This window comes from Panthera tigris, chromosome B2 (assembly GCF_018350195.1).
Source record: "Panthera tigris isolate Pti1 chromosome B2, P.tigris_Pti1_mat1.1, whole genome shotgun sequence".
In the NCBI taxonomy this organism is placed as follows: Eukaryota; Metazoa; Chordata; class Mammalia; order Carnivora; family Felidae; genus Panthera; species Panthera tigris.
The window spans coordinates 135212041-135235006 of NC_056664.1; the positions used below are offsets into that span (position 1 = coordinate 135212041).

Sequence of the window (22966 nt, forward strand, 5' to 3'; positions counted from 1 at the left end):
ATAATACATGTACTAATATATCGGGAGCCTCGGGTAGCCTGGTGTAGAGCTGTGATAGTCTTGGCTGTGTCTTCGTCAATATTTTTGGTTAATGGTGTGGCCGAGGAGGTTATTTAAATGGTAATCACATTTGGAGATCATGTGAACAGATGGGTGAAAGGTCCATGGGATCAGTTTGGTCCATTGCTCAGAGGATCTGAAAAGATTTGTGAACCCTGGAAAGCCAGGTTATTAGCATGTGATAGCCTCAGAATCTGGATTTTAAGTTTCAAAGCATTTTCACCTTTGCAATGATAAAGTAAATAAAAAGGAAGCCATGCCTTCATATAATATATATTAGTTATGCCTCAAACAAAGCAAAACAAAACTGTGTCTCTTCCCCAACACCCTTGCAAAGGGCAGAATAACTAAAATTCCAGAGGCAGCATTTGTTAAAGATTTTGTGTAATGTTATTACAGTTTTTTTTTAATGCTTATACAAACATCCGAGGGAGCCCTCCCATCCCCATCCTTCTCTTTCTCCCTCCCTATAAGTGGGTTATTTTTGTCTTATTTTTTTTTCTATTAAAAAAGAAATTTTTTTTTTTAAATGTTTATTTGTGTTGGAGAGACAGAGCATGAGCCGAGGAGGGGCAGAGAGAGAGGGAGACACAGAATCCGAAGCAGGCTCCAGGCTCCGAGCTGTCAGCACAGAGCCTGACGCGGGGCTCGAACTCACAAACTGTGAGATCATGACCTGAGCGAAGTCGGACGCTTAACCAACTGAGCCACCTAGGCGCCCCTATTTTTGTCTTATTTTAAACACGTAAAGGAATCAAACATGCTCTATGACTTGCTTTTCCCACTTAAACTGGAGACATCTACCTATGTCGGGGTGTCTAGGTTGACGGCGTTCCCTTCGATGCTGTTATGTGGGTTGTGTGTTGTGTATCATTGTCCCTATACCTGCGTAAGGAGGGAAAGCCATGTCTGCTAGGATAATGTGGTGGGTGGGTATGCACATTCCGATTGTTTCTGGCTATTTCCAAATGGCTTCCCAAAGACATTGTTTACGGAATGATAGTCTCATCTCTGTTTTCTTCTATTTGACAATTTTATTTTTATTTATTTATTTATTTTTTTTTTTTTTTTTAAATGTTTATTTTTGAGGGAGACACAGAGCACGAGCGGGGGAGGGGCAGAGAGAGAGGGAGACACAGAATCCGAAGCAGGCTCCAGGCTCCGAGCTGTCAGCACTGAGCCCGACGCGGGGCTCGAACCCACGAACCGTGAGATCATGACGTGAGCCGAAGCCGGACGCTCAACCGACTGAGCCGCCCAGGCGCCCCATATTTGACAGTTTTAAAGGTTTCCTTCAAAATGCTCTATATTAGAATGGAGAAAAAGACATGGAAGAGTTTTCCTTACAAGTTTTGCCAGGGATTTAAAATCCCCCCAGATCATCTTTTTTTTTCCCAGATCGTTTGTGCGTGTGTCCCTGTCATACTGACTCGCTTCTGGTTGCTCCCGCTCACATCCACCTAACGTTCCGTTTCTGGGGCTTTGCCAGAATTGCACTGGTTGGAACCTCATTTACTGCAAGCAGGGCAGGACTGTGGGGGGCAGTGTCACCTGTGATGGTCAGCTGATCATCCAATGAGAACATAGACAACGAGGGTCACTTCTGTGGTGAAAGATCCCCTCTACCCCCAACATCCCGAGAGCTGTCGAGAGCCCAGCTGTTTGGTTCATTGTTTAACTCATTCATTAAAGAGCTTAATTCTCCTGGGGCCCCTGGCTGGCTCCATCAGCGGAGTGTGTGATCCTTGACCTCAGGGTTGTGGGTTTCAGCCCCATGTCGGGGGTAGAGACTGCTTAAAAATAAAACCTTAAAAAAGAGAGAAAAGAGCTTGAGACTCCCACTGCTTACTCTGCAAAGGGGCTCAGAGCAAGTCGCGGGCGGTCCTGTGGAGGAGGAGGAGGAGGAACGAAGTCTGGTAGTTTCTTTCTGCAGTGGCCCGGCTGCCATTTTGGAGATTCCGCAGTTGTTCTTACAGGAACGAGAGGAAAATACTGCTGCTGGAGGCACTGAGATGTTTTTTAAAGCTTGTTCAGTCGTAATGTGGGAATGCTTCACGGGAATAAACTCTGGCTGACCCACTCAAAGGATATAAGCTTGAAAACATTTAGGGTTTTGATTTGCTCAAAAGAGGCGTTTACACTTTTTGAAGCACAGATCCAGTGGGAATAGAGGTTTTCTGGTGCTCACGATGTTCAAATGCAGAGAGCATGTCTTTTTTTTTTTTTTTTTTTAATTTTTTTTAACGTTTTTTTTTACTTATTTTTGAGACAGAGACAGACAGAGCATGAACAGGGGAGGGGCAGAGAGAGAGGGAGACACAGAATCGGAAGCAGGCTCCAGGCTCTGAGCCATCAGCCCAGAGCCCGACGCGGGGCTCGAACTCACGGACCGCGAGATCGTGACCTGAGCTGAAGTCGGCCGCTTAACCGACTGAGCCACCCAAGCGCCCCGAGAGCATGTCTTTTAAGTCTAGTGTCTATCTCTGTGTTTGTACAAGTGTAGAAGTAAGTACAGAAGGGTTGGAGAAAGCTGAGTGAGGAAGCTTCAGAATGAAAGAATGGAATAGAACTTTCTGCTTTTTCTTTTCTGGAAACTTGAGTCCCGACACTGCTTTCCTCCCTGAAGCAGATGACCCGTGACGCTACATCTGGCTTCGACATTCACCTCCCGTGTCACTAAGTTGTGCGACTGCCTCCTTCAGTGTAACTGATAAATCAATGCTTGTCTTCTGTGGGCATTTGAATTACAGACAAAAGAGAATGGCTGAGGACAACTCAGATAGGTGCTAATTGACAACGAAATGCATCCACTATGTATGAAATAATCAGGCATAAAAAAGCATGTATTCTCCCTTTTTAAAAAATGCTTATGAATACATATACACATAAAAAAAGGCAGAAAGGACTTAAATGTTAAGGAACAGTGGGTTAGGTTTCTTACAATTTGAGGTGACCTTAATTTATTGGTAACTCTCAGAAGCACCTGAACCTTTAACAATAGTATCAACTATGTAAATGGTTGGGGTTGGGAAAAAAAGGAAAACAAAAACACTTTTTGTCACAGACAAAAGTGAGTTTTTCCTTCTACAAGATTATGTAAACAGCATCTCTAAGCAAAACACAGAATGGTGGAAATATCCGAATATGGCTAGGAATGAGGTCCCATTTTTGTGTGGAGTGTTGGTGTCTCCTGGGCTGTGAATGTTCACTTGGGGGGTATCACCCGTGGGGGTCAAAGCTTGGGTGGTCCATTTGCTTTGAGACTCAAGCTATGCATGTAACAAAATTGGCTCAAAACTCAGTTTCAATAATATCCCTGTCATATATTGTCTGGTACCAACGTTAATCCATCAACTGCTTTTTGGAAATAGGGACAGGGTCCTGTGGTCACTGGATGTAACTAATCCATAATCATCACACTTTGGGTATAAGGAGGGCTAGCAAGTAATGTCAGATTTTAAGACTCATCTGATGTTATTTAATGTACTTCATTATATGTATGTAACATGTACGAGGAGAGGAAAGTTTGTGCCTGTGTCCTGTAGATGTTTTGCATTTAAAAACACTCAGTTTGGCTCTGGGTAAAGATAGCTTGGGTTTGACAATTTGTAAAGAATTATGAGAACGCTTCCAGGAATTATAGAAATTCTGTAGGACTCTAAACGGTAAAACTTCAAACTGTTGGTTCCTAAACAAGGGGCACAGTTGCCCAACGTGTATTGCATTGAAAAATTGAGGCATTAAAACTGCTTTCTTGGGGCGCCTGGGTGGCTCAGTCCGTTGAGCGGCCGACTCTTGGTTTTGGCTCAGGTCATGCACAGTCTTGTGGTTTCGTGAGCTCAAGCCCTGCCTGGGGCCCTGTGCTGGCAGCACTGAGCCTGCTTGGGATTCTCTCTCTCTATTCCTCTCTCTCTCTCTCTCTCTCTCTGCCCCTCCCCTACTCATGCTGTCTCTGTCTCTCAAAATAAATAAATAAACTGAAGACAACACACTGCTTTCTCACGTTCCCCATTTAGTTTGCTCATCATGGTGCACATCAAGCATTTTTTAAATTGAAGATCCACTGGATTTCTGCGGGGCTCGCAATAATATACGTTCCCTGCTTTCCTCCTGCCTCTCCTTCACGTCGCTAATCAAATCTGACTTGGACGTGTTCACATAACCAGTGATATTTAGTCCAAATACTCTTACACGCTGACCTTTTTGCTAATGGGCATTGTGGAGACCTCCCTCCCCACCCCCCACCCCCACTTTTGTCTTTAGGTTTCATTTCAGACTCCTATCTTTCATAGTTTGGTAAGAGCAGACTTTAAGTGGAAATGCGATCTGAGCATTCTCATAAGTAGACTCAGCGTGGGCATTTTGAAGCCGACTCTTCCATTTGTGGAGTAAGTATTCAAGTGCAGTGATATGATTTCGGGAGGCAGCCCGTGCCGCCGAAGGGCAGCTTTGCTGGGAGCCAGGTGAAATCAATTTAGCTCAGTTCAAGACTTCCCGATTGACGTGTCTTGAACCTGCTGAACCTGCTGTCCCTTCAAGGCTCCGATCAAAGTCAGTGGTTTGCCCAATGTGCTCTGCTAGCCTGTAAGCAGCACGGACTGATGCCAAGGGGAGTGCTGGGCCCGGAGATTTCTTTGGGGTGGGTGGGTCTGGAGCCTGCGGAATACTCTTAGTGCCATTTTTTTTTTTTTTTTAATTTTTTTCTTAATGTTTTTATTTATTTTTGAGACCGGGAGAGAGAGAGCATGAGCAGGGGAGGGGCAGAGAGAGAGGGAGACACAGAATCCGAAGCAGGCTCCAGGCTCCGAGCCGTCAGCACAGAGCCCGACGCGGGGCTCGAACTCACGAGCCGTGAGATCATGACCTGAGCCGAAGTCGGACGCTCAACCGACTGAGCCACCCAGGCACCCCTCTTAGTGCCATTTTATCGTTACGCACCGCAACAGGTCCTTCAGCAATCTGTAGTGCTGTGGAAAAAACCCTGGAAGTTCTTGGTGGGGAGTGCTGGCCTTCGGGCTGTGGTGCTTCCGTCTGAGCTGTGGGATCTGTGGCCCACCAACCCCCACCCTCTGTGATCCCACTGGGTTCCAGTGTTCCCTGCTGTGAAATGGAAATAACACCACCTGCCTACATTGGTTTTCATATACTGGGAAATGTGTGCAGATTGTAAAGCATTGTTGACATCCTGAGGTTCCTAAATGGTTATTGAGCTATTTTTGTAATAGCCTTAACACTTTTTACCTATATTCTCAGGTTTAAAAAATAATAATAATAATAATAACATAGGGGCGCCTGGGTAGCTCAGTCGGTTGAGCATCCGACTTCAGCTCAGGTCATGATCTCCCGGTCCGTGACTTCGAGCCCCGTGTTGGGCTCTGTGCTGACAGATCAGTCTGGAGCCTGCTTCGGATTCTTCGTCTCCCTCTCTCCCTCTCTCTCTGCTCATGCTCTGTTCATGCTCTGTCTGTCTCTGTCTCAGAAATAAATAAACATTAAAACAAAATAACGGTATATCATATGTCTACTATTTTTGCAACTGAAAACATCAATTGCCTAGGGTATTCTCTGGGTTAGAGGACCGATGTCCATTTTAGTAACATTTTAAAGAAAAAACTGACTCGGAAAAGCATGTGTGACGCATCTCTTCTTTGTTCTCTTGTCTCTGAGTATACTGGTCTTCAAACCATGGGGTTCCTAATTTGCCTCCCTTCTCTGCCTCCCCTGCACCTTTCTTTTCTCATACGCCCATCACGTGGGAACTTCAGTCTCAGCTTTATCCGTACTCCCTTTTCTCCCAACACCCCATAGGTTGGGGCTCCTCTGTTTATTGTGACTTGTGTTTCTCCACCATGACAGTTTCCATAATTGTTTATTTACATGTCTGCCCTTTCTCCTGAGAAGGTCATATTGTCACTTAGGTATATTCTGGTCAAATGTATAACCTGCATCTAAACACAAGGAAAAACGTTGCTTTAGAGAAAACAACATTTTTTTCTTGGAAGTCTGCTTTTGATAGAAGTTTGTAAGCTCAAGGGGGCTGGGACCACACCTGACTTACTTGTTGTATATTCAATAGGACTGGGATGTATGTCAGGGATGGCATTTAGGTGAGTGAATGGATGGAGTGGTGCACACATTTACCCTGATGCAAAGCCGTATCTGCGCCCGGGACCTTTTGTAAGGTAGCGGGATCATGCAGCGTATTAAAAGACTTAAATCTTCATCGTCACTGAAGTTTACATGGTTTTGTTTTCCGTGTAGCTCCTCCAGAAGAATGGTCAGCTGTCTCCTGCCAATGGCTTAGCTGAGGAAGAAGATTTCAGCCCCCAGGAGGGAGCCCTGAATGGCCAGGAAGAAGAAGTCCCTGTCACAGATGGTAAGCTGCCTCTTCGGGCTCTGGGCAGAAGCAGGGACTGGAGGGTGGACGACACCTGCAGCGAATCCGCGGAAAACAAGGAAAACAGGCCTGGGAAGAATATAGAACATCCCGCCTGGGGTTGCCTGATTTCGACAACAAAAGCGATCAATGGGTTCCAAAGGGAAATATTTCTCTATACTTAGGTGTAGGAGTGAAGTCACGTTTCATGTTTCTTAGATATTTTTATCTGGAACTTTTTTTTTTGCCTTCTCTCAACTACTCGTCTGGTGTTCACTGGCTTTCCTGTGAATTCTTGTTGGAAACCCCAGGGTCGTGGTTGCTTTAAGAGTCAGTTTCTCTCACTCTGGAGAGTAGCCTCCTCTCGCACAGATTTTTCTAGTTGTGTATGTTTCAGGATGCACGCTTCTCTTTGCTCAGGCTACGATATGTTGCGTGTTTTCTAGCTCTTGAGACTACCAGGTCCCACGGGGGTGGTTACTAGAAAGCGAATCTTTCACCACATTGTCACCTAGTTCGAGTCAGCCCCCGTGAGGTAGCAAGGACCATGGTTTAGGGTCATTAGGGTCAGAATCAAGTACCTTGACCGAGCACCCTTCTCTGTGGAAGGGCTACAGGTTGAAGAAGAAACTTCCTCTGTCTTCTCCTTCCATTCAATCGTAAACAAAGGGATAATTTCACAACCACTCTAGAAGATATATGAAATGATGATTTGGCATGCAGTGAATTGTGTCTTCTATGCAACATAAATAAGACAAATGTAGGGGAAAGCCCCGTGAGAGGAGACTGGCTATGGCCTTGGTTAAATGAGACTCTCCTAACATGTGGAACCTGTTTCTCTTCTTGCTCAATACCCCCATGTAGCTACTTCAAGCAGCGAGCTGCTTTTGAAGTTGGTGGGAATACTGATCTTTATATAACACCACAGGCACAATATAACGTTAGAAATATATACAGTCTCACAGAAGGGAGGATTTGCATGACCCGGTGTGAAAGTTTCAAATCATCTCTACCAAAATAATTGGAATGGCCCCAACTCAAATTCCAAAGGCCCGGGCTTTGTCCTTCCCATGGCAACTTTTGAATCGAGTCAAGCCACAGCAGGTTGGGAGCCTTCTATGGCCAAGCCAACTGTGCTCGGTGCTTCAGGGAAGATGAACAAACTGAGAAACGACCCACCACTGGTGGCGGGGTTGGGGGGACGACAAGAAGCGGGTCTGTAGAAGGATCAAAGGAAGGTTAAGACAAAGCAGCGTGGTGGTTATCATGTGAGTTTTGCAAGGAGTGAGAGCTGCCCTTAGTTCTGGTGGTGCAATCATTTGAGATCCAAGGGTGGATAAGATCTGGGGACGGAGGCAGGGTAGGGGTTAGGTTTGTTGACAAGGGATGAGAGCCAAAGTGAGTAGAATAATAACAGCCAACACTTCGCAAGCTTTTCCTCTGGGTCCTGGATCTGTGCCTTTTGTGCAGTGTGGTCTTTAATGAGGCGGGTACTATTGTTCTCAAGGTTCAAACCCAGATCAGCAGATTCTCAAGCGTGAACTCTTAACTGCTGTGCCTTCACTGTGCTGAGCATGTCCAAAGCCTTGTCTGTTAGGACAGTGTCTTCTGAGCAAAGAATAGAATGAAAAACCAGCAAGGAAAGTGTACTAGATAACCGGGCTGTGAAAGCAGAGTGCACTTGAGGAATATTTAGTAGCAATGTGGGATCACTGAAATACACCACCAAGGGAGAGCCTGGGTCAGGCAGGCTTCCTATCTGACGCTGGCCGATGGATGTGATCAGCAGAAGGCAGAGAAGGATCAAGGACATGCCTTAGCAGAAGATCATTCCATTGTCTCCCTGAGCTGACCTAGGCTTCTGATCATGGCCTTGGGGCTCTAGCAAATATCCAATACCTCCCTGCAAGAAAAGCGGCAATTAATATACCTTGCCCTTCAAAAGGCCTGAAAAGGCCTTGTCACCTACGAAAAGACAGGCAGGGGGCCTAGGGCTGCAAAGGCCACCACCTGAGGCCCTGCTTTTACGATGAACTGTCATTCATTGACTTATTAGGGTCTCCAAAGGAGCTTGGTACCCCTGGTTTTTTTTCTTCTCCCTTTTACTTGCCTGGCACTGTAAATACGGACAGTCTTTAGGGCAAATTATTAAAAAATATTTTTTCATGCTTTTCTTTTGGGCAGTGATAGCCTAAGGCTATATTTGATGGTTATTTCCAGAAAATCTCTTCCCCAGCGATGCTTATGATAATGTAAACAAAGGCATGATTTGGTGTGTAACACTTATTTGTAGGATTTGAGGGACCTGGGTTTCCACTCCTGTCCACAACAGTAAGAATAGATCTGACCCGTCTTGTTCCCTTGGAGAATTGACCAACAGTGTTGGTTCTGCCATAAATGGATCAATTAACGGGAGAAAACTGTGAACAAGGGCCATTCCTGCTAGAGGTTTCTTAATGTTTGTTTATTTTTGAGACAGGGAGACAGAAGAGACAGAGTGTGAGTGGGGGAGGGACAGAGAGAGACACAGAATCAGAAGCAGGCTCCAGGCTCTGACCTGTCCACACAGAGCTCACCGTGGGGCTCGAACTCAGAAACCGGGAGATCATGACCTGAGCCGAAGTTGGGTGCTTAACAGACTGAGCCACCCAGGTGCCCCCTGCTAGAGGGTTTTTAACTTAAAGTGGCCAAGGGGCATCTGGGTGGTTCAGCCTGTCAGGCATCTGATTTCGGCTTACATCATGATGTCGAGGTTGTGGGTTCAAGCCCCGCATTGGGTTCTGTGCTGACAGCTCAGAGCCTGGAGCCTGCTTTAGATTCTGTGTCTCCCCTCTCTCTCTCTCTCTCTCTGCCCCTTCCCTGCTTGCTCTCTCTCTCTTTCTTTCTCTCTCAGAAATAAAAAAAAAAAAAAAATTAAAGTGGCTGACTATATTTAGACAGAGCCAGAATATTTTCTGACCTTAACTTGCTTGTTTTCTTGCTGAAACCAGGAATAGTGGTAATTCAGAACCAATCTTCTTCCTCGAATGAAAACGGAATCCTGTTTCCTTGTAAACTTTCCATAAATGACACAAAAAAGGAACTTCTTCCTAAATGCTAATCTGTGCAGCAGGGTTAAATATGTATATAGGTATTTTGTAGAGGACTTGAAGATTATGTAATTTCACGGGCCATCTTTTAGAAAGCAGACAATCTGAGTTGAAAACAAAAATAATTATTAAAAAAAAAAAAAAAACAATTCACAACAAACTACTTTAGCCTTGGAGATTTACCCCTTCTGAATTCTTTTTGGATGGTTTACCATTTATCAAAACTGCTTCTGTAGAACCGCAACCTTTTCCCAATTAGAAAATTCTGTTGGGGTGCCTGGGTGGCCCAGTCGGTTAAGCATCTGACTCTTGATTTTGGCTCAGGTCGTGTTCTTGTGGTCATGAGATCGAGCCCTGCGTCAGGCTGTGTGCTGACAGCACGGGGTATGTTTGGGATTCTCTCTTCCTCTCTGTTTGCCCCTCCCTGGTTCACATGCTCGCTCTCTCTCTCTCTCTCTCTCTCTCGCTCTCGCTCTCTCTCTCTCTCAAAATAAACTTAAAAAAAAAAAAGAAAAAAAAATTTTATCATGTCATGCTATCCCCAGCATTCACAGTGGTTGCACGAGTGCCATTAGTTCTATGGAAAATCTGCTTCTGTTGAAAAGATTTTTAAAGAGCCCTCTCGGGATGCCTGGGTGGCTCAGTTGGTTAAGCGTCCGACTTCGGCTCAGGTCATGATCTCGCGGTCAGTGAGTTCAAGCCCCGCGTTGGGCTCTGTGCTGACAGCTCAGAGCCTGGAGCCTGTTTCAGATTCTGTGTCTCCCTGTCTCCGACCCTCCCCCGTTCATGCTCTGTCTCTCTCTGTCTCAAAAATAAATAAACGTTAAAAAAAAATTTAAAATAAAATAAAGAGCCCTCTCTGTCCCAAACTGTCATTTTTTTATAGTCTGTGGCTTACGGATTTTCTATGAATTAAATGCCTCAGCAAGAATGATTTTTAAAACATTACAAATTGGTCCAGGTCCAATTTTAGATTTAAAACTTTTGCAAATTAAAACTTTCCGACTCAAAAAAAAAAAAAAAAAAAAATTGTAGCCTTGGTATCTGTTGCACAGATTATTTTTTTTTTCCAGACGGGAAAATTCAATATTACAAAATCAAAAAACTTAAGACCTTCCTTATTTAGATGATATATTTTTATGAAATAAAGTACCTACTCCACTCATTGCCGTGTGCATATTATCGATTGATTGTTTCAGATCTTCATGCATTTGGACTTATCATTTATAAGGCAGTCATTTCTGTTTCCTCTTTGAGATTTGCCTTTCTGCAAAGCAGACACAGCAAACATTATAAAGCACGTGAATGCCATGATTTTTCCGTCTCCACAGGTCACATTTGTTTTTGTGAATAAACAAATCTTTTTTTGCTTTTAAATTTTTGTTCACGTGTGCGTTTATACTGGTCGCGTGCCCCGAATGAGGATGTTTACACCAGCGGCAATGGAGCGGTAGTCGGGGCTCTGCTCCTGACATTTGCCACTCTGGAGCCAGCAGCATCCCGAGCAGCAGCCAGCTTTGTTAAGCTGATCAGAACGGTAAGGAGGGTCATTGCTGTGATCCAGAGGCGATCCTGGGAAACGCCAAGAAAAATGTTAAAACAGGAAAACCCCAAATGTCACTTAAAACAGAAGTCTTTTAGAGAATGTGTTTCTTACATTCTGCAGGATTCCACTTTGCTACAGCATCTGGATATCGTCTCCCCGATACCATAACAAAAATGGGGTATCCATCGCTCAAGTTATCTAGAAGCTTAATTTGCAACCTTACGGACAATTTCGTTTTCCTAATGGTGCTTAATGTCACTGTCTTAGCTTTTATTAAGTTTGCTGTTTGAAACCTGCCAGATTCTGGTGTTTAGTGCCTTTGGGATTCGGAAAAGCCAAAATGTTACTGACTGCCAAGTGATCACAACCTTCCCCGAGGACCTTGTTACCTTACAGAAAGTCCATTCTGGAATTACCGGTAGTTCTTTGCTTTTTGATCACTTAAGAACTTTATCTGGACAGTGAGTACCTAAGATCCTTTCCAAGTCTTTGTTAGAGGATGACCCCCCCCCCCCACCATTCTTAACTGTGAAGAAACAGGATTCCATCCCTTTTCTATTTCAATTTATGACATAATTGGGACCTTGTTAGTATTCTCACGAAGTCATGCCTGTTGCCCAAATTACTACCCTCCATTCCTCTTTATTTTTTCCCACATTGGGTTGTCAACATGTCACATTGACTATGCCTGTCTCTTGCCTCCACTTCTGCTAAAATACAGGAACCACAGGCAGAGATTTCTTTTGGCGGGGGGGGAGGTCTAGTCCATATGGTTCAGTGCTGAATCCCCCAAGTCTGAACTGTCTGGGAGCACCTGGGTGGCTCAGATCGTTGAGCATCCGACTTCGGCTCAGGTCATGATCTCACGGTCCCACATCTGCTGCCAGCCTGTCAGTGCAGAGCCCGCTTCAGATCCTCTGTCCACCCCCCCCCCCCGCCCTTCCCCAGCTTGCGCTCTTCCAAAAATAAATAAATACTTAAACAGTGTCTGATACATAGTAAGTGCTCAACAAATACTTGAACACATGAAGGCATGTTTAAGTTGACATTAACTAATGAGTTAACATTTACTCGAGAGAGAGGAGGACCTATTAGTTTTTCACCTTTGTGCAACTTAATGGATTTACCCCAGACCTCCTTTCCTTTGGTGCATCGGCACTAACAGAGCTGGATCCTTCCCAGCACACCATGCCGTGTTCTTACAGGTGCTTACTCTAGATTATCCAGGGGTTGATCGTGATGAAATGAGGACTCAGGAATGCTATCCCTCGTGAGTGCTCAGTAGACAAAGAGGAGCATCCCTCCCACCCCTGCTTTGGTTCGAATACAGTGTTATTGCCTGACATTTTCTCAAGCTGTATCCTGTTTTGTAATGTTTTGAAAACTAGAGGGAACACTCATAAAATAAGACTTGAACGTCAGCAAGAGAGTACTGTAGTTTGCAGTTTCTGGGAACCGGTTTTTATTCATGTTTTTTACAGGGATGTTTTTAGAGTGCCTCTCTGAAATTATGCCATTGACAGATAACTACTGCTTTCATCTTTAAAGAAACACAGGGTTTTTTTGCTTTATGTTTATTTATTTATTTTGAGAGAGAGACGTGTGAGAGAGAGCTCACGTGTGCACGTGTGAGCTAGGGAGGGGAAGAGAGAGGGGGCAAGACAGAATCCCAAGCAGTCCCCAAGGTGCTGGCGGAGAGCCCAACGTGGGGCTTGATCTCACAAACCATGAGATCATGACCTGAGCCTAAATCAAGAGTCGGAAGCTTAACTGACTGAGCCCCCAGGCACCCCAGGTTTTTTTTTTTTCCTAGTAATTAACAGCTAACCCTTATAGGGAAGAATTTCTTCCTATATTCAAGTCTGACAGTGCAATGAACCTTTATTATTCCTTCTAACGTGAAAAATGGTGGTCAGGGTATGGAGTATGAGGAAAGGAGTAGGAAAGGACTTCTGGTCCTTTTTATGCTCAGTATATTCTAGGCAACAGAAACATGGGGACAGACACTGTTTTAGTCACTGTTTTTTTTGTGTGTGTCACCTTGAGTTGAACGTATCCCCTTATCTCACTGATCATCAGTTTCCCTATGTAAAATCATCCTCAGCCAATTCTGAAATTCTAGGGCCGAGTAACATCAGAATTAACCAGTAATATAAACACTGAAAACCAAATGATGGGTTAGCTGCTGAAGACACCCAAGTGACCTTGGACAGGTGGGGATCTACCTGGTAATTCCATTATGCCCTTTTGTGAAAACACTTTCTTTTTCCTCTGATCTTCTTTTAAAATTTTTTATAATGTTTGTTTACTTTTGAGAGAGAGTGAGAGAGAGCGGGTGCGTGTGCGCGCATAAGCAGGGGAGGGGCAGAGGGAAAGGGAGACACAGAATCCAAAGCAGGCACCAGGCTCTGAGCTGTCAGCACAGAGTCCGACGCGGGGCTCAAACCCAAGGACCCAGAGCTCATGACCAGAGCCGAAGTCAGGCGCTTAACTGACTCAGCCACCCTGGCGCCCCCTTTTTGTCCAAACTTAAAAGGCATCTTCTAGATTTGGGGCACATGGCTGGGTCAGTCGGTGGAGTATATCACTCTTGATCTCGGGGTTTTAGGTTTGAGCCCCACATCGCCTGTAGGGATTACTTAAAAGTAAAAAAAAAAAAATCTTAAAAAAAAAGTCTACTTCTATATTTGAAATTTTAATTTAATGAACAAGTTCAAGAGGGGAAAATCAAGATGTCTCAACAGATAATCATTTAGGTACAAAACAAAGATACGTAGCTTCACAAACGTGGCCACACGGTGATGTCTTTCCCCCTGTATGGAAGATTGAAATTATATAATAGGATTGGTTATGGCCCCACTGGGTGACAGTGATAAATTCCATATCTACTTGTCCTGAAGACGGGCATTCAACCTTAAGTTGCAGTAACCTTAAGACTTACCTATAAATAGCTGTAGGTTTGAGGCTGGTTGAGTCCACTAAGCAGGGTCAACGTTGTGGTCCACTTGAGGAAACACACAGGGGAGACGGTCTATAGGCTGGTCTGCGTTAGTTGCCAAGATTCAGATCCTTTCCCTTGGAGGGACTGAAGTGGCCTAAGGTTAATGGTTCTTTAATTGTGACTAAGCCCATTTGGAAACAATACATTATTTTAGCCATTTCATTTATTGAACGACAATCTTTTAGATGCTTTCTCAAAGACTGACTCATTTTTAAAACGGTTCCAATTTAGGGAGGAGCGTGGAGGAAGAAGGACTCTTGATTTGGGGGCCGTGAGTTCAAGCTGCATGTTGGATAGAGAGATGATAAATAAACTTCAAAAAACTAAAGCGATCCCATTTTCACCTAACATAGCAACCCCCAGATGGATGGTTCCAGCAATGGTATATTCTCGAGCACAAGGTCCCTATGTTATATAAAGAAGGATGCTTTGGTAACTTCCAGAAGATACAGTCTCTGAGTTTAAATTCTGTCCAGTGGGTCTTATTCCTGAATATCATACTTTGTATTTTTACCAACTGCTTCTACCCTTGAAGTGTCAGTATAGTGTGGTAGTAACAATGTATGCCGTTCTTTTTGGTGAAGAGCAACATATAGGAGGTTTAGTTAATCGAATGAACTGCTTTCACCTGTCTTAACATGGACACCAGAGTTTAGAGACAGACAAATCCAAGGCGGTTATCCTTGTATCGGGCTGTATCAGTTTCCAAGGGCTGCCCCAACAAAATAGTACAGAACAGGTGGCTTAAACAGAAATTTATTTTCTCACAACTCTCGAGGCTGTGAAGTCCCAAGTTCAAGGTGTCAGCAGGTTCAGTTTCCCCGAGGCCTCTCCTTGGCTCTCCTTGTGGCTGTGTTCAGTCTTTCCCCTATGTATGCACAGCCCTGGCTTCGGTGTGTCTCATGCTTTTTATAAGGATGCCGTCAGGTTGGATTTGGCCCATGACCGGGATCTCTCTCTAAATTAATCACCTCCCTAAATACAGGCGCATTCTGCTATGCTGGGGGTTTCAGGCTTTAACTGTGCAGAGGGCACAGTTCAGCCCCAAACACCTGCCTGCATGATCTGCAAAATCTGGTTTAGTGGCCTTGGTGAAAGGGAACTTGGAGGTGGTCTAGACCAGGCTTCTGCCCCCCCCCATACAGGCGGCTCTTCTGCTTAAACCTGCTCTTCTCTGTTCCCAGGACTGCCTTCTGGAACTACATAGAACGGACTCACCTCCTTTTTCCACATGGTAGCCCTCTAAGTATTTGAAAACATTTATCCTGTCTTTCCTTTAATCTTTTCTTCTCTAGGCAAAACATTTCCAGAGAAAATAAGCCGTCTCACGTTTAAAGAAAAATGCCAGTGCTTATATGTTTCGAGTATGCATGTGCTTGATGGAAACTTGCCAAGCACAACTGGGTTTCAATTTAAATATTCCTGCTTTTTGGGGCGCCTGGGTGGCTCAGTTAAGCGTCCGACTTCGACTTAGGTCACGATCTCGCGGTCCGTGAGTTCGAGCCCCGAGTCGGGCTCTGGGCTGACGGCTCGGAGCCTGGAGCCTGCTTCGGATTCTGTGTCTCCCTGTCTCTCTGCCCCTCCCCCGTTCATGCTCGGTCTCTCTCTGTCTCAAAAATAAATAAAACGTTAAAAAAATTAAAAATAAATAAAAATAAATATTCCTGCTTTTGAAGAAGAGTTTATTTCTCAGCTTCTTTCTTTCTTTATTTTTTTAATGTTTTTGTTTATTTTTGAGACAGAGAGACAGAGCATGAGCAGGGGAGGGGCAGAGAGAGAGGGAGACACAGAATCCGAAGCAGGCTCCAGGCTCCGGGCAGCACAGAGCCCGAAGCGGGGCTCGAACTCACAGACCGTGAGATCATGACGTGAGCCGAAGTCGGACACTCCATCGACTGAGCCACCCAGGTGCCCCTCAGCCTCTTGAAAACGTGAGAACTTGGTTTGCTTTATACCAAGAATGATGTACTGAAAGAATTGCTTGGAGTGGAGACAAGTACATTGATGGAGAAGCAAATGAAGGAGGCTCCTTACCAAGGATGTTGCTAAATGAACTAAAGCCAAATAGAGGGAAGAAAATGTCAATATACTTTGATGTATTTCTAATGTTGGAATTAAAGTCACTCTTTGGCCTTCACTCATCGTGATCATAAGCACACAGCCTTGCATGACTTGATGCAGTAGCTGAAGATGACAGTAAGATGACCTCCACTTAGTTCCAAATCATTGCCTGTCACAAATGAATGAAAGATGCTTTAAGTTTGTACATTGGTGGCTTCCTGCAGAGCCACCAGCTAGTGGCCTCACTGTCTAAGCTCAGGGAATGAACTTTTTACAGAAGAGAAGCATTTTTCTCATGTGTGTCCAGTGTGAGCCTTAAACATCCACCCAGTCGTGTTAATTTCCATTCATGCACTCGAACATGCTAGGACTCTGTCAGTGTTGTCTTGATACGTGTATCACTATTGGAATCTGCTTCTTAATCCCTCGGATGGCTCATGGTTTCTTAAAGTCTTCTGGAAATCTTGCAACAGTGGATCTCCATGTGAATCCATTTATCCAACAAGCTGGGTTCTTAGGAGTTCTTTCAGTCGAGAAACCCATGCCCTTCGCTTCTGGGAAATTATTTCATCCATTCCTCTCTTTTTCTTTGTTGTCTTTTTGGAATTACTCTTATTCAGATTTTAGACCTTCGAGAATGGTCCTAATCAAAACCTTTTTTTCCTATTATTTATCTCTTTGTATTTGGCTCTGTTTTCTGGGAAAATGTCTTAAGACTAGATTTAACTTTGTTATTTTTGTTTTTAATTTCTAAGAACTGATTTTTTTCCTAAACAATTCATTTTTGAAGTATCCTGTTTTTTCTTGGCTGCAATATCTCTCTGAGGATTTCTTTGAAAGTTTATTTCTCTGCATAGCCTCAGTCTCTTCCAAATTGCTTTTTTTTTTTTTTTTTTTGGTCTTTTATAATAGGTGTTTTTGTTACATGTCTGATTCAGGGGCTGTTTTGTCATATTTAAAAATTGTTTAGGACTTGTGTTACTGGGACAACGTGGCCATCCCCGAAAGGTGATCTGGTTGATCTTAACATCTCTTTTCTTGGGCTGGTCAAATTGCCCCAAGAAGACTCTTGTTTTCTGGAGTGTTCAGTCTCCTCTTTGGAGCCTAGTAGGGGAGAGTCTGGGAGCGGTGTGCATAAACTCCACTTGCTTTTCAGGACAGTGGGCTTTGGTGTGCCTTTGAGCGTCTGTTCCCCCACCTCCCAGACTCAGGTGCACTCCAGTCACCTCTGGGGTAGATAAGTGAAGAGCGTCTGGCTATGCAGAATGTGGGAGGGGAGACCTAGGGTCTTTCTGTTTTAAATAAAAAATGACACACACTAACCACTTTTAAGCACCCAGATCGGTGGCATTCAGTACATTCCCGTGTACGGCCATCACCACTATCCATCTCCAAAACCGTTTTCATCTTGCAAAACTGAACTTCTGTACATTGAAAACAACTTCCGGGGTGCCTGAGTGGCTCAGTCGGTTGATCCACAGACTTCGGCTGAGGTCAGGATCGGGCTCTCAGCACAGAGCCTGCTTTGAATTCTCTGTCTCCCTCGCTCTCTGCCCCTCCTACCCTCTCAAAACTAAATAAATGTTAAAAAAATGTTTTTTTAACCCCCCACAACTTCCCATTTGCCTCGCCCCCTGGCTCCTGAGCCGAAGCCAGACGCTCAACCAACTGAGCCACTCAGGCGCCCCAGTCTGAGGCTTTTAAAGGCGACTTTTATAGCATAAATTGAATTACTTTTTCCACTGATAGCTTAGGACGCGGGTATATTGAGGGGGTCAAACCAGTTACCACGTCAAATTTCTTACGTTTTCTGTCTTTTCCTGAACTTGAAGTTTATGCATTAAATCTTGGTGATCCAGGAGTATGTTTCTTAGAGGGAGTAGAAGTTAAACCTGCTGTCATCCAGAATTTACTCTTTATCTGAGCGGTAAATTTTACATTGACTTAAAAAAAAAAAAGCACATGCTTTTTACTATCACACTCTAGATTTGTAAAAAAAGTCATCTTTGCAACTAAATTGTAATTCATGTGACTACATGATTAAATATATTTCTCCTGCAAATGTCAATTTTTGCTTTGTATTTATTTTTGAAGCCGGTCTAAATATACTAGTAAGTTGACCTTTTAGATGAAAACAAATCATTGAAAGCACTTTTTCATAATGTGCTTCATAAAGCACAACTTTCATAATGAAAGTTGGTGGGAAAAGTAATAGATTGAAACATTAACTCAAATATATTAACAAATTAAGAGACGATGGAAAAGACAGGTGTACCAACTAAATCCATCAATGGGAATTTAATTCCTTGCCACATTGAGGCCACCAGGAACTCATCTGTAGTCCAACCAAGTTAGATTTATTTAAGTGCTAAACCAAGGGAGGATTCCTGCATGGAAGTCTTTGTAATGGGGAAGTGGAAGGGCCTTGTTATAGGATCAGGGCTAATGCTAGATAATTCTAGGAGAGTGGAAAGGGTCAACTCTAAACTGGACCCTGAAGTAGTGAGGGAAATTCTGTGATTGGGTGTCTTGTAATTTCTGTCCAGAAGGCTAGGAGATTAAAGCAGGATAGGATTGTCATTGGAAAAGTCGCAGAAAGAGGGGAACATTCAGTATTTTGTAGTTTCAGAGCTGTGCTGCAGCCACATAGCACTTGAACATTTTGCTAATCCTATTTGAGTTGTGCTTTGTGAGTGAAATACATACTGGGTTTCAAAGACTTAGTACAAAAAAAAAAAAAGGAACGTAAACTATCTCATTAGTAATTTTTCATATTGAGTACAGGTTGCCGTAATATTACGTTGATACTAGGTTAACCTCATTTTTTCAGATTCATTTTGATGCGGCTATTAGAAGATTGGAAGTTGTATATGTTGCTTGCTTGGGGATTCACACCGTGGTTCAGGAGGACAGATGCGGAATGCTAGTGGGCTCTGGGGGTGGGGAGGGGTAAATAACTATTATTGTTCCAAGTCTGCCTTCAGCTTGTCCCCCCTGGCCACCCCGCCCCCCCCCCCCCAACCCCTTGATTCCTTTGGTTAAGACTCCAGGCAAATTAAGATCCTCTCTGGAAAAGCGAGAGGAAAAGGTGCTCAGAATGATTACTTCTAGCACAAGATAATACTTCTCTTATTACCATGCATTTCTGAAAAACTGATGAAAAAGTAGCACTCTTGCCTTTCCAGAAATATTTTTCAAAGAATTCTTTAAAATGCGGCTTATCTGTATTAAAGACTATTTCTCAACCTTCTTTTCATTATCACCCCAGAAAGGAATGTTTTTAGATATTTTCCTAGTGCACCCCCTAAAATTTGAATAGCATAGATGAATTGTGTATCGGTTTAGGTTATCTATCTATCTATCTATCTATCTATCTATCTATGCCTCATATACACGTAGCCTCCTCCTCATGAACCAGTTTTCTTTCCATTGAAAGCAATATCACCCCTGTTGAGATGCATGGTTTAAAGTGATAAATATTAATAAATGTTAATAGCTAACATTTATTCTGCTTCTAAAATATACTCAATAGTGCTGGTGTTAACCTCAGAATAACATTACTTTGGGTGACATATTTATTCCCCCAATCAGTTGAAGCCCAGAGACTTAAATACTTTGCCGAAGACAGAGATATTCAGGCTTCAGATGAATCGAAGATTTGAACACAAGGCATTCAGGAAATAATTGATTCCTGTTCATGTATCCGACCAGATCTGGTAGTAAGGCACGTTTTTCTTACTTCATAATTTTTAAAAGAGCACACTGAAAATTTAATGTGCTTTTAGCTCGCTAATTTATATGTTCCAGTGGTTGGAGAGTTGAAGATCAGGATCATTTGGACCACTGTGCTTTTTTTTATAGAATATCAGAAGTACTCCTAGATTCAAGGTCTGGGAGTGCTGGACCACCCTACCCTGTCCAACCCAGAGCCAGGCATCTAATATGCTCGCATTCTGACCATAAAAGCAACAAAGCTGTGGAAGATTTATAAAATGTAGGAAAATACTGAGATAGAGATTGCCCATAATTCCACTGTGGTTGGCTTTTATTGTTTTTCTTTCTGGGTTTTCTTCCTCAGCCTCAGGTACATATGCATTTTATTTTATCTTATTTCTTCTCTTTCTTTTCTTTTAATTCTTTTTGGTACATACGAATTTTAAAAAGCAAAATTGCAGGGCATCTGGATGGCTCTCTCTGTTAAGCATCTGACTCTCAATGTCTGCTCAGGTCATGATCTCCGGGTCAGGAGATTGAGCCCCAAGTGGGCTTAGGAGTCTCTCTCCCCCTCCCCCTCTGCCTTGCTCCCGCTCACGTCCGTGCTCTTTCTCTCAAAAATACATACGTAATAAAAAGCAACATTGAGATTATATTCAATATATAGTTTATACCCTGCTTTTATCCTGAATAAAGGTGTGAACTTATATATTGATGTAGCCATTTTCCTTGTCATCAACTACTTCAAATATGTTGTTTTTGCCAAATATTCCACCGAAGGGATGAGATACACCATTTTCCTACTGGTAGGACACATCGGCTCTTTAAATATTGTACATCCCAAGCAGTCAACATTCTCAAACATAAATCTGTATCTCTCATTTGGTGTCTACAACATTCCCCTTGAGGAACTCCTCAGATTATTTGTTGAGGACTTTGAGTCAGAATAGCCATGTCTATATAAACATGTCCAATTCAGCTGGACCATAAGACTCAATTAGCTGGTATTTGTCTGGGTATATAGCATGGGGACAGAGCCCAGGAGAACCTACCCATCCTGCATGTGACTTGCTAATGTCATTGAGACCGTGTCTGTGTTCCTCTCTTTCTGCAATTTTGAGCTCATCCTTAGATGACCTTGAAGCCTTTTTGAGTCACAGTGGTGAACAACGCTCCCTTTGATTTCACCTGCTCTCTTCCAGCCATAGGAAAAAAGAAGCGACTTCTGGGTTGTTGGTTGATTCTCCTCCAAGTTACGGCCATCTTGGAAAGGCAGTAAAAGGGGGTGGGGAGACCTGGGTTTGGTGTCTATCTCCCCATTTCCCCGCTTTTCATATTTGGGTTTAATACTCAAGCCCTCTTGGAGGCAGTGAAGGAACGTGGTATCGGTGCTTGTTCTGGTGTATGCGCCCCTGTCCCCTCCCTCTCAGGAAAGAGAGGTGTCCTTATGGTGTCCTTCTACTGGCTGTTTGTCTGCTGGGCCTGCCCTCCCTCCCCCACTGCCCCCCAGACCGAGGCCTCTCGAGTTCCTGACCTGTGTCCCGGCTCTGTGTGATGTGCTCCTGTGCCGACCACTATTTCCACCTTTAATCCTCTCCGGCTTTGGCTTCTGATGCCGCTGTCTCCTTGATTGCCCCTAATCTCTGTCCCTACTCCATCCTTTTTCAGATTCCTCTTCCTCAGGGTTCCAGACCTTTCTTATTTTTCATTCCATTGTTTCATCCAGACGATCTCATAGTTTTCCTCGTCATCAGTAGCCTTCCCATCGCCTCATGGGCGTCTTTCAGTTAGTGCATGATGTGACTAATGATGCCTTGCTCCTTAAGGGCACCACTGTTTCCAGACTGTCTTCCTCCTTGGCATTGCTGCCCTGTTACCTATTTAAAATCACAGTTCAAATTGTGTCACCAGCTCTGCTCCAAAGCCTCCTCCTTGGAGCCTTCCAAACTAATAAAAAATTCTTAAAAAAAACAAACCAAAAACTTTAATCAGATATAATTCATATACCATGCAATTGGCCCATTTAGATTTCAGTGGGTTTTAGTAATATCCACAGATTGTACCACCAGCACCACCATGCATTTCAGAACATTTCCATCCTCTCCTAAAGAACTCCCAAACCTGTTAGCAGTCAGTCCCTCTCTCCCCACCTCCCTGGTTCTAGGCACCCATTAGTCCACTTTCTGTCAATTTGCCTATTCTGGATATTTCACATAAATGGAATTAGAGGCACCAGGTTGGCTCAGTCGGTTGTTGAGCGTCTGACTCTTGATCTTGCCTCAAGTCGTGATCCCAGGATTGTGGGATCGAGCCCCACGTCGGGCTCTGCACCGAGCACGGAGCCTGCTTGGGATTCTCCCTCTGCCTCTCTCCCCAGCTTGCATGCAACCCCCCCCCCCGCCGCCAAGTAAAATAAATTAAGTAAATAAAAGTGAATTTATGTCAGTATGTGCTCTTTGGTGACTAGTTTCTTTCACTTAGCAATTTTTTCATTCTTTATCCATGTAATAGCATGTATACTTAATTCCTTTCTTACTGCTGAATAACATGCTATTGTATGATATACCTAATTTAGTTTTCCATGCATCAGTTGATGGATATTTAGGTTGCTTCTCGTTTGGGCTACTGTGAATAATGCTGTCATCAGTGTTCCTGTGCAAGTTTTTGTGTGGATGTAGTTTCTCTTGGGTATGTACCTAGGAGTAGAGTTGCTGGGTCACAATGGTAAATCTATGTTTAACATTGTGAACAATTGCTAGACTGTTTTCCAAAGCAGCTACACCATGTTACATTTCCGCTAGCAATGTAGGAAGGTTCTGATTTCTCCACACCTTGTTATTGTCCGTCTTTTTGATTACAGCCCACCTAGTGGGTGCAAATTGGATCTCGTGGTTTTGTTTGGCATTTTCCTAATGGCTGATGATGTTGAGTGTCTTTTCAGGCGCTCCCTGTGTATACATTTGTGTATGTACTTTAGAGAAATGTCTACGTAGATCCTTTTGCCCGTTTTTTTTTTTTTAAATTGGGTTATTTGTTACAAAGCTATTAAGTTGTCATTCAAATTCAAAAGCCTCAGATATGTACTTCTCCTTCTCATTTCAGTTACCATCTCTGTCCCT

At 43.6% G+C, this 22966-nt stretch overlaps 1 protein-coding gene across 2 annotated transcripts in view; it reads left to right on the plus strand.

The window, feature by feature from the left end:
• The window catches only part of AKAP12 (A-kinase anchoring protein 12), a 101798-nt gene that overhangs the window by 50256 nt on the left and 28576 nt on the right, over positions 1-22966 (plus strand). For both annotated transcript variants that reach the window (XR_006217949.1, XM_042987321.1), the window contains exon 2: positions 6322-6436. Coding sequence is in view for 1 of the 2 variants with exons in the window: in XM_042987321.1 (XP_042843255.1) it covers positions 6322-6436 (115 nt within the window). In the remaining variant the exon portion in view is untranslated. The remainder of the gene's footprint in view (positions 1-6321; positions 6437-22966) is intronic.